Raw genomic sequence first — 11,232 nt, forward strand, 5'->3', positions numbered from 1 at the left:
GTATTGTGAGACTCGATTTGAAGAAGGCTTCAAGAATGCAGGAGCAGATGCACCATATGACTCATGTTTTAGAGCACCTGTGCCTCTACGAAACTGTTCAGAAGCTATGCCACATACAAATTCAAGCATGATAAGAACCCAGCCGCAACGCGAGGCAGGTGCTGAATGAGGAGCAGCTATCTTTGGTGACTTTAGTTCAACTAGTAGCAGGCATCAAGGTAGTCAAGCAACTGGAGGATCTCAAGAGGATAGGAAAATGGAAAAGAAAGTCGAGCAAAGGAAGCTAGCAAATGAAATAGGTCCCATGACCTACGACCTGGAGGTCCCTGATGATGAGATGCAATTCAATGTCACTCCTATGGTCAATCAAATCATTACCTGCCAAATCCCTGTCTGAAACTGTTTTTGTCACTATACCACTCTAGCTTGAGGTGACAAGGACCAGAGGAAGGCGTTGCCAAGGTAGGCGAGGGAGATCGACTAGAATTCATGTGGATACCACGGACAGGAAGAGGGGACTGGGTGTCTCAATCATTGAGCCAAAACTGGCAGCAGCACACGCCCCTAAACGACGGCTATAGTTAGTTGGAGAAGAGTTGAAATTGATATTGGCGGAGATTGCCATGCATTCCCTCCCAGATTCCATGAAACCTAGCATGGAACTGCCAGCGCTGGGACCCATTGGACAAGTCGCACTCTATCGGAGTTAATTAAGCTCTATAATCCCAGCTCGATTTTTCTCTCTAAAACCAAGTGTAATTCATATAGATTGGATCATCTGAAACGATGCGAAGTGCATCCAATTAATAATCATGAACGAGATTCCGTTCTTGATGAGATGGTTTGGCACTTTGAGAGGAAGGGTCAGTTCATAGTTTATATAGCGTATTACTTGGGTATTAGCTAAGCAGTAGTAGCTTTTTCGTTAAGGGAAAGGAAGAATTGACAATCCTATGGAAATGTAGAGTGCCTTCTAAAGTAAGGATGTTTGCATGGAGATGCATCCAAGGAGCACTACTATCAGAGGTAAATTCATGTCACAGAGGGATTATAGTAGAAATACTTTTGTGTTTTGCCATTTTGACTTATTGGTTTTGCCATTTACCAATTCTTCTCTATAAAGAAAAATAATAACCGGTGATCCACATCAAAATTGAATAGATATCACAACCCAATATCTTCCAAAAATTGAACATTACATGTGTTACTGAATTTCACTAATATTTTAATAAACTCTGATCATACATGTAATTTTTAAACAAAAATCATAGAAATTCTATTTTAATATAATTAATAAATTAATATTTTGAATTATAATTATTTGTATATGACTAATATAAAAAACCTTAAATGTAATAAAAATTCAAATTAAAAATAATAATATTAACTTACATATAAAATTAGAAAATTAATTTATCCATCTCATCTTTATTTCTTTTTATAATCATCTAAGTATAGTTTAATTTTTGCAATTTCATGTTCTATAAGACCTGCAATTAGGACATCATACACATACACAAGCAAACAAAAAAGTCCATCTGAAGTGGTTTTAGTGAAAAGACAATAGTCATACTTAGATTGATTGAAACCATAGGCTTCTAACTTAGTTGTAAATACTTGATTCCATTGCCTTGAGGCTTCTTTAAGCCCATATATCGATTTTTTAAGTTTGCAGGAATTAACTACCCTTCAGGTGCTTGCATATACAATCCCTCTTCTAGAAAGCCATGTAAAAATGATTTTATTTATGTCCAATTGGTGCACACACCAGTGCTGTTTTGTTGCAGCTGCTAGTAAGGTTCTTACTCTCACTGCTTTGTTATAGGTGAGAAACTGTCTATGTAATCTATTCCTGGTATTTGATTATATCCCTTAGCCACTAATCTAGCTTTGTATCTTTCAATGGATCCATAAGAGTTAAGTTTAAACTTATACATCCACTTACACCCTATTGCTTTCTTGCCTTTTGGTAATAATGCAATCTCCCAGGTTTTGTTTTTCTCTAGGGCCTTTAATTAACATTCTCCATAGCTTCTCTCCATTCTTTTCTTTGAATGGCTTGAGTGTAGGTTCTTGGTTCTCTCTGATGTGATAATGCTTTAATAAAACATAAATGCATATTGACAGAGTGCACAACAACTGTTATGTCAGTTTCTTCAATAACTTGTGAGCAAATAAAATCCTAAAACTTTGCTGGTCTAGTAGTGATCCTAGTGGATCTTCTAAGTTCTGTGTTATGTCTAAGTGGTAAGTCAATGCTTTCTTCTTCATGGAAATCATCTATGTTTTCTGAGGCATCAATATTTTGTTCTTCTTCAGTTCTATTTTATTCAATTTCATTATCTCTTTGAGAACCTATGGTTGGAATGGAGCATGTAATAGGATCTTCTAGCTGTCCTATGTAAGGAAAAATATGTTCTTGAAAATCTCTTGATATTATTATAGCTCCTTTGTTAATATCTTATAATTTGTAACCTCTTCCATTATGAGCATACCCTATAAACACACATTTTGAAGCTCTAGGGCCAAATTTTGATTTGTTAGGTAGTGTGTTTGTGGCATAACACAAACAACCAAAGGTTTTAAATGACTATAATTAGCAAGTTTCTTATGTAGTGCTTCATAAGGTGTTATCCACTTCAAGATAGCTGTAGGTAACCAGTTAATAATGTAGGTGGCAGTTAGGATTGCCTTAGTCCAAAACATTTAGGCAAATTTGACTGAAACATTAGTGCTCTAGCTACTTCCAATAGATGTTTATGTTTCCTCTCCACAACTCCATTTATGGGGTGTAAGTGCATGTAGTTTGATGTATTATGCTTTCTTTCTTAAAGAAACTTTGACATTGTTCTCCCTTAAATTCAGTTCCATTATCAGTCCTTATGGTTTTGATCTTCTTGTTAATTGTGTTAAGATCATCTTATGAAAGGCTATTAGCATGTCTGCAGTTTGTGATTTGTATTGCATTAGAAATGTCCATGTACACCTAGTGTCATCATCCACAATAGTTAGAAAATATGTACATCTAGATATGGAATATTGATTGTAAGGCCCTCATAAATCTACAGGCAACAAACCAAACTTATCTACAGAACATGAATCACTTAATGGAAAAGGTAGGCAAATTTCACAAAACAATGTTTGAGTTTTGTTATCTTTATTAAACTAGTGTGTAATATCACATTGCTAGAAGTATGGCCAAGCCTTCTGTGCCAAATTTCTGTTGCTACATTGGATGCATTTAAACCAATTTCCATACTAAGAGCTAGTATTTTATCTATGTAACTTTTTTCAACAAATTCTTTGTTGAGAATATAGAGCTTCCCTACAAAGCTTCCTACTCCAACCACTAGTTTGGTCTTGTGGTCCTGCATAACACAATGAGTGATGGGTGTCGGATCTACCAAAAATAATTTCCACAAACACTTTTGTACAAGTGTGAGAAGGGTCGAATCAATAGGGATTGGTTTTAAATTAATTCCTTCAAAAAAATAAAAATAAAAATAATTGGGAGGGATTTATGATTGTGAAGAATAAAAATAAAAAAAACTAAAATAAAAAGAGACAAATATATGATAAAAGTATTCCAGTTAAAGACAGGATCATGCTTAATTCCACGGTCAATCATAGATGCAAAGATAACAATTATTCATGACTGATAAATTGGTTATGGCCATTGGTACGACCTAACGACCTCACATTTCCTTGACTATATCTTGTGGATAGTCAAGGAACGTCCGTTGACTAAATCCCTAATCATTAAACAACCTTGGGAACGTCCTCAAGATTTCATTTACCGACAGCATTAAGAACTAGAAAGGCCCAATTCTAACCAATAAATTTCTACAAGGATTTATTTAAGTTAGATTGTGCATTCCCTACAACATAATCAAAAACTTCTACATAATCAATTATGTTATGTTACCACTAGTTATTGAACTAAACAAACAATTACGGTCTGCAAGTTCAATTAGCTAGGCAAATATTCTTGACAATAAATCAGATTATTTGTAATAAAAGCACAGAGAGCAACACAAATACCAGTATGAATAAAAGTAGAAAGCACAAATTAGATCTCACAACTTATTGAATTTAAGCATTCACCAAGTTTTCAACCGGAATGAGAGAACTAGCTAGACATGCTCATGAAAGAACGCATGAAAAGCAAAATAGGAAAATATTATAAAAACGTAGAGATCTCAAGAGTTCAAACGTTGTCTCTTAAAGTGAATTACATCACCTATGTATAATAGCTAGATACCTAATTCTACTAGAATTAAAAGTAGATTCCTAATTGAACTAAAAGACTTATGGAAATAAAATTATAATCCTAGTTAAATTCCTCATTCTTCAAAAAGTAGTCCAAGCAACGCCAAATTCTTGCCAAAATTGAGTTTGAGTCTTGTCCGAATTTCCTTTTTGGTGCTTTTCTTCATTTTTCATTTCGTTTGTCCTAATGCTGCAAAATAATATTTAATTAGGAACATTTGATCACAAAATAGGTCGAAATATTAAATGAAATAAGCACAAAATACGATCCTATCAACGAGTAGGAAAGAATTCAAATCTAATGTTAGAATTGTTACATAGCTTACTAATAGATAATAGATTGAATCTTACATCTGGAACATAAAGAACATCTAGAACTCGACTTGAGCTATGCCTTTTTTTCAAAGAGAGAGAATATATATATATATATATTTTTCTTGCGTTCCTTGATTTTTCTTTTTTTCTTTTTTTTTGCTTTTTTTAAGGCATTTTTTTCTTTTTCTTTTTTTTTTCTCTCTCTTTCTTTGTCTCTTTTGCATTAAGGCATAGAACAAGATTGTCACATGACGTGTTAGCTCATAAACCTCATTTACCAAAATTGAGATATCCTCACATTTGATGTCAAAACACATACTTAGAATATATCTTTGTTTTCTTGACGCTCTACTAATCCTTGAAAGGGCCAAACTAGGGTAATAAAAAGATGGTAGAGTTTATTTATACTTGGGGTTTCATAACAAGGAATTAAGGCTTATAAGGCTCAAATGGGGTTATTAAGGGGAATTGTATGTGGGTGGTCTTTTAAGCTAAAGGGGTTTTTATCCTAGTGCCTTTATCATTTTCAAGTGTATGCATAAAGATGTGGCCTCGATATGGTTCAAAACAAGTTCTAGGAAGATAAAATCATGAAGCATTGTCTCTCAAGATAAGAAAAATTATAGATTTTCATGGATGTATAGGCTCAAAATTCCTCTCTGGGTAGGTTATGTGCACCAATTTTTCACATTCAATTTTCAAATCAAATCACCATTTGCAAAAACAAGTTCTTAACCGTAAGTTGTCAAGAGTCATTAGATGCACACTCTTATCACACATTACCAAATTATTACTTGATTACCATAAGTCTTTGATCATAAAGCTAGCATGAGGACAAGAAAAAAAAATTCGGTTCAACAAATATGGAAAGGGTAGCTAGCATCAATCAAATCAATTATTCACCAAGACTCATTTTTCTTTCAAAGAAATCATCAAAACACCCTCCCTCCACTTAATTCCACATTGTCCTCAATGTGGCAAGCATGCATATTCTATGATGACAAAATAAGAGAAAAGGAGAAAGAGAGCGACCTTTAGTGATTTGGGGTTAGGTGGTGGAACTGCGTGAGCTCGAGAATTGTGATACCTTGAATGAGAAGGAGAGTTCCTTGTGGATGCTCATACCTTTTGACCTGCAAAAATCGATTGTAGTGGTATCACAACATTCACAAGAAGCTAGATGGGAGATAAATAAACAATTGAGAAAAAGAAAAAAAACATGGGTTGCCTCCCAAGAAGCGCCTTTCTTGAACGTCTTTGGCTAGACGGGATGGTGTTTTTAAGTGATGGTTGGTTCCATAAGTTGTATTTTGTCCACTAAGGTTGATTGAAAACCTTCCTAGAACGGTTTAAGCCTATGCCCGTTCACCTTGAGCACTTTTTGAGTGGTTGGACTTTTGATTTCAACTGCACCATGAGAAAAAATATGAGTCACAACAAAAGGTCCAATCCAACGAGAACGCAACTTACCCGAAAAAAGTTCAAGTTTGGAATGAAAAGGCAACATTTTTTGTCCAACAACAAAGACTTTTCTTGAGATGGCTTGATCATGGAAAACTTTAGTCTTGTCTTTATAGATCCTTGAGTTCTCATAAGCATCATTTCGAATTTCCTCAAGCTCTTGGAGTTGCAATTTTCTTTGACACCCCGTCTTATCTATCATCATATTGAGTTGTTTGATTGCCCAAAAAGCCCTATGTTCAAGCTCAACAGGAAGATGATAAGGTTTACCAAAAACTAAACGGCATGGGGACATACCTATTGGAGTTTTGTATGCAATGCGGTAGGCCCATAATTCATCATCCAAGCGAATGCTTCAGTCCTTGCGATTGGGATTGACTGTATTTTCAAGTATGGACTTGATCTCACGATTCGAGACTTCGGCTTGACCATTTGTTTGATGGTGGTAGGTAGTGGAGACTCGATGAGTTACATTGTACTTTTTGAACAAAGCACTTACCATCTTATTGTAAAAGTGAGTCCCTTGATCACTAATGATGGCTCTAGGCATTCCATACCGAGAAAAGATGTTAGTCTTCACAAAATCTATGACAGTTTTAGCATCATCCGTACGTGTGGATTTTGCTTCAATCGATTTAGATACATAATCTACCCCAAGAATGATGTAAGATTTACCAAAAGATGAGGGAAATGGTCCTATGAAATCAATTCCCCATACATCAAAAATTTCACACACAAGTATGGAGGTTAGGGGCATTTGATCACGGGGACCGATTTCCCGTCATTTGGAAATTCTTACAAGATTTTCAAAATAGATAAGAATCTTTAAACAAATTTAGCCAAAATAAACCACATTCTAACTCTTTCAATGTTGTTCGTTTAGGCCTAAAATACCCCCCACAAGCATGAGAGTGACAAAATTCAAGAATAGACTTTGGATTCGGGTACGCACCTCCTTATGATTTGATCTGAGCAATACTTCCACAAATATGGATCATCCCAAACATAGTACTTTACATCACTTCTAATTTTTTTCTTTTTGCTCTAGACAAATCATTAGGCAATGTATTAGTAGCGAGGAAATTTACTAGATCAACGTACCATGGGATTGTTCCTTGTGTGGCAAGGAGTTGTTCATCCGGGAATTCATCTTTTAAAGGGGGTGAATATCCTTCGATTATTAATTGGCTGAGATGGTCGGCAATGAGATTTTCCGCCCCCTTTTTGTCCTTGATGGTTAAGTCAAACTCTTGTAGTAAGAGTATCCATCGTATGAGCCTTGGCTTTGCGTCCTTTTTTGACAAGAGATACTTAAGTGCTGCATGATCAGAATAAACAATCACTTTACTACCAAGCAAATAAGAACAAATTTTTCTAAAGCAAAAACAACAGCTAATAGTTCTTTTTCCATGGTGGTATAATTGCTTTGAGTGTTGTCTAACATCCTTGAAGTATAGTAGATGACATGAGGGTCCTTTTCAACTCGTTGGCCTAGAACGGCGCCAATAGTATGGTTGTTTGCATCACATATGACCTCAAATGATAGTTTCCAATTTGGAGGTTGAATTATTGGTGTGGAGGTCAAAGAATCTTTCAACTTATCGAATGCCAATTTGCATGCTTCATCAATCATGAAGGTCTCATCCTTTTGCAACAACTTGCATAGGGGTTGAGTTATCTTGGAGAAATTCTTAATGAACCGTCTATAAAATTCTACATGACCAAGAAAAGAGCGAATCTCCCGCACACTAACGGGGTAAGGTAGGGATTTTATGACATAAATTTTAGCTGGATCGACTTCTATTCCCTTAGAAGGTACGATATGCACCAAAATAAAACCTTGATCAATCATAAAATGACACTTTTCATAATTAAGCACAAGGTTCTTCTCTATGCACCTTTCAAGAACTTTAGCCAATTTTCCCAAACAATCATTGAAAGAATTTCCATAAATAGTGAAATCATCCATGAACACCTCTATGAATTGTTCCACATAGTCATAAAAAATGCTTACCATACATCTTTGGAATGTGGAGGGTGAATTGCATAAACCGAAGGGAATTCATCGGTAGGCAAATGTGCCAAAAGGGCACGTGAAGGTAGTTTTGTCTTTGTCGGCTAGCGCCACAGGTATTTGATGAAAACCTGAGTAGCCATCAAGACAACAGTAATGAGAACGCCTAGCTAACCATTCTAGCATTTGATCAATAAAAGGAAGTGGAAAATGATCCTTTCTAGTGGATGCATTGAGTTTCCTATAATCTATACATACACGCCAACTATTTTGAACACGAGTGGGTACCAAATTTTTAAGAGAATTTTCAACCACAGTGATACCGATTTTCTTAGACACAACTTGAGTAGGACTTACCCATTCACTGTCAGAAATAGGAAAGATTATACCTGCGTCAAGAAGTTTTAAGATTTCTTTCTTCACCACTTCCATCATAGGCGGGTTCAATCGACGTTGTGCCTCTCGTGATGGTTTGGCTCCTTCTTCAAGTAGAATCCTATGCATGCATGTAGAAGGGCTTAGCCCCTTGATGTCGGCTATGTCCAACCAATGATCTCTCGGAACTCTCGAAGCACACGGATTAACTTCTTCTCTTCTAAAGCGAAAAGCTTGCTAGAGATGATCACCGATAGAGTGTAGTTTCTCCTAAGAAGGCATACTTGAGATGTTTGGGCAATTCCTTCAATTCCAAAGTAGGTGCCTGCAAGATAGAAGGGACAAGTTTAGTATGAGATTGTGGCAACTCAATGAAAGCAAGATTGAAGGGTAAAGGTGGAAGGGCTTCGAATTCAAAGACGCTTTCTCCTATGTTTGGATCGAGTGCTATAAAGTCCTCCAAAAGTTTCACTTGTGTGGTTGTGAGGCTCCTTTCTAACACTAACTTGGTGTGGTCTTCATTATCATAATTTGCCAATTCCTGCACAACAGGTCAAGTGCATTCAAAAAGAAAGCAGTAGGTACATCACTAGGATATCGCATGGATTCATATATATTAAATCTTATAATTTCACCATCAAATTCCATAGGTAACATTGTATTGTGGACATCAATTTTTGTTCTAGCGGTTTTAAGAAATGGCCTTCCTAACAAAATAGATGTAGAATTGGGGGAGTTATCTTCCCTCATATCTATCACAAAGAAATCAGCAGGAAAAACCAATTCATTAACTTCTACTAAAACATCTTCAAGGACTCCTTCAGGATAAACAATAGAACGATCAGCAAGTTGAATCACAACACCCGTTTCTTTTAATGGACCAACATTCAAAGATTTAAAGATAGTAAGAGGCATGACATTTATAGAAGCACCCAAATCATACATGGCTCTCTTAATACCTATTAAACCAATTTTACAAGGGATAGAAAACATGCCGGGGTCTTTGCATTTGGGAGGTAGTTTTTGTTGGAGAATGGCGGACACATTCTTCCCCCTACTTACCCTTTCATTGCCTTTCAACTTCCCTTTGTTGGTGCACAGTTCTTTGAGAAATTTGGTATAACAAGGTATTTGTTTGATTGCGTCAAGTAATGGAATGTTTACCTCCACTTTGCGGAAAGTTTAAAAGATTTCCCTCTCTTCTTCTTTTTTTCCCCTTAGCAAACCTTTCCGCGAAGGGTGGTTTTGTCACCAATCCCGTAGGAATGTCATTTCTGACTTGTTTGGATTTTTTAGCTTGTTTGGTGGGAATTTCGAACTCTTCCTCTGTTGTGCTTTGTTGTGCGTGTCCATGCTTAATGCTGATTTGGACTGTAGCTCTTTTCCACTGCGTAAACAAATAGCACTAGCATTTTGCTTAGGATTAATAATTTTTAGGAAGGAAACTTACCTTGAGACTCCAAACGACTAATGGAGGAAGCCAGTTGACTCATTTGGGATTCCACATTTTGTATGCTCGAGCGGGTTTCTTGTTGGAATTTTTGGGTGCTCAAGGGGAGTGTCTTCACGATATCCTCCAAAGGCATACCGTTATTATGATTGGCTTGAGATGGTGGTGGTGGTTGTTGGTGTGGAACCCTTTAAAAATTTTGAGGTTGATTGCCATACCTCAAATTTGGGTGATCTCTCCATCCAGGGTTATAGGTATTGGAAAATGGGGCATATCTCCTTTGTAGTTGCCCAGAAAATCTACCAACGGCGTCAGCATCTTCGGTTGATTCTTCGTGAAGTGTAGGACAAGCGTCGGTGCAATGTCCCAAAGATGTACATATCCCACATGTCTTAACTTGTTGAATGCTTCCCCCTATAAACTTTTCAACAAGAGAAGTAAGTTTATATAAACGTTCATAAATAGAAGTACTTACCTTATTTACCCTTTGTGATTGTGATTAGTTTGCGTGCTTCTGTAGGAGTTTTGTCATACAAAGCACCTCTACTAGCTGCATCTATCAAGCTTCTATTTACCTCAGACAACCCTTCATAAAAATATTGAATTAGAAGATGGTCGAGAATTTGGTGATGAGGGAAACTTTCTACCAATTGCTTGAATCTCCCCCAATATTCATAGAAACTTTAACTGGAGAATTGGCGTATTCCACTTATTTCCTTCGTGATGTTTGTAGTCCTTGAAGCGGGGAAGTAGTTATCAAGAAATAGTTTCTTGAGCTCGTTCCAACTAACAATAGATCCCGAAGGTAAGGAGTAGAGCCAATATTTTCCTTTATCCCCCAATGAGAATAGAAAGGCTCTTAGCTTGACTTGTTCTTCAGTGACTCCTTGAGGCCTCATGCCGGAACACACCACATGAAATTCCTTGAGGTGCTTGTGTGGGTCTTCACCTACAAGGCCACGAAAAATGGGAAGTAAGTGGATGAGACCGGATTTAAGTTCAAAATCAACATTTAAATTAGGATATTCAAGGCAGAGTGGTTGTTGATTTAAGTGGAGCGAAGTCATCTCTTTGATCATTCGTTCAGGATTATGGACCATGACTTCGTCTTTAGAGTTGTTAGACGTGGACACGTCTAACTTAGAATCTGCTGCTAGTAAGGAAGAAGTAGAAGTCTCTTCCTTGTATTGCTTGGTTTCTTTTCGAAGTCTCCGAGCGGACTTCTCAATCTCTAGGTCAAATTCAGTTATCCTGTACGAGAAGAACGTGGCATAAAACCATGTTTCAAGAAAAAGAAATTAATTTAAATGACAACAATCTCCGGCAACGGCGTCAAAATTTGATGGGT

At 36.6% G+C, this 11,232-nt stretch overlaps 1 protein-coding gene across 1 annotated transcript; it reads right to left on the minus strand.

Moving 5' to 3' along the window:
- On the minus strand, window positions 8,596-10,020 carry LOC105168564. Its single transcript, XM_011088700.1, has 3 exons — window positions 9,885-10,020; window positions 9,070-9,393; window positions 8,596-8,759 (listed from the first exon to the last, which is right to left on the minus strand). Exons 1-3 carry the CDS (start codon window positions 10,018-10,020, stop codon window positions 8,596-8,598), a joined length of 624 nt encoding a protein of 207 aa, XP_011087002.1.

The sequence above is a fragment of the Sesamum indicum genome, linkage group LG8, assembly GCF_000512975.1.
Source record: "Sesamum indicum cultivar Zhongzhi No. 13 linkage group LG8, S_indicum_v1.0, whole genome shotgun sequence".
Lineage (NCBI taxonomy): Eukaryota > Viridiplantae > Streptophyta > Magnoliopsida > Lamiales > Pedaliaceae > Sesamum > Sesamum indicum.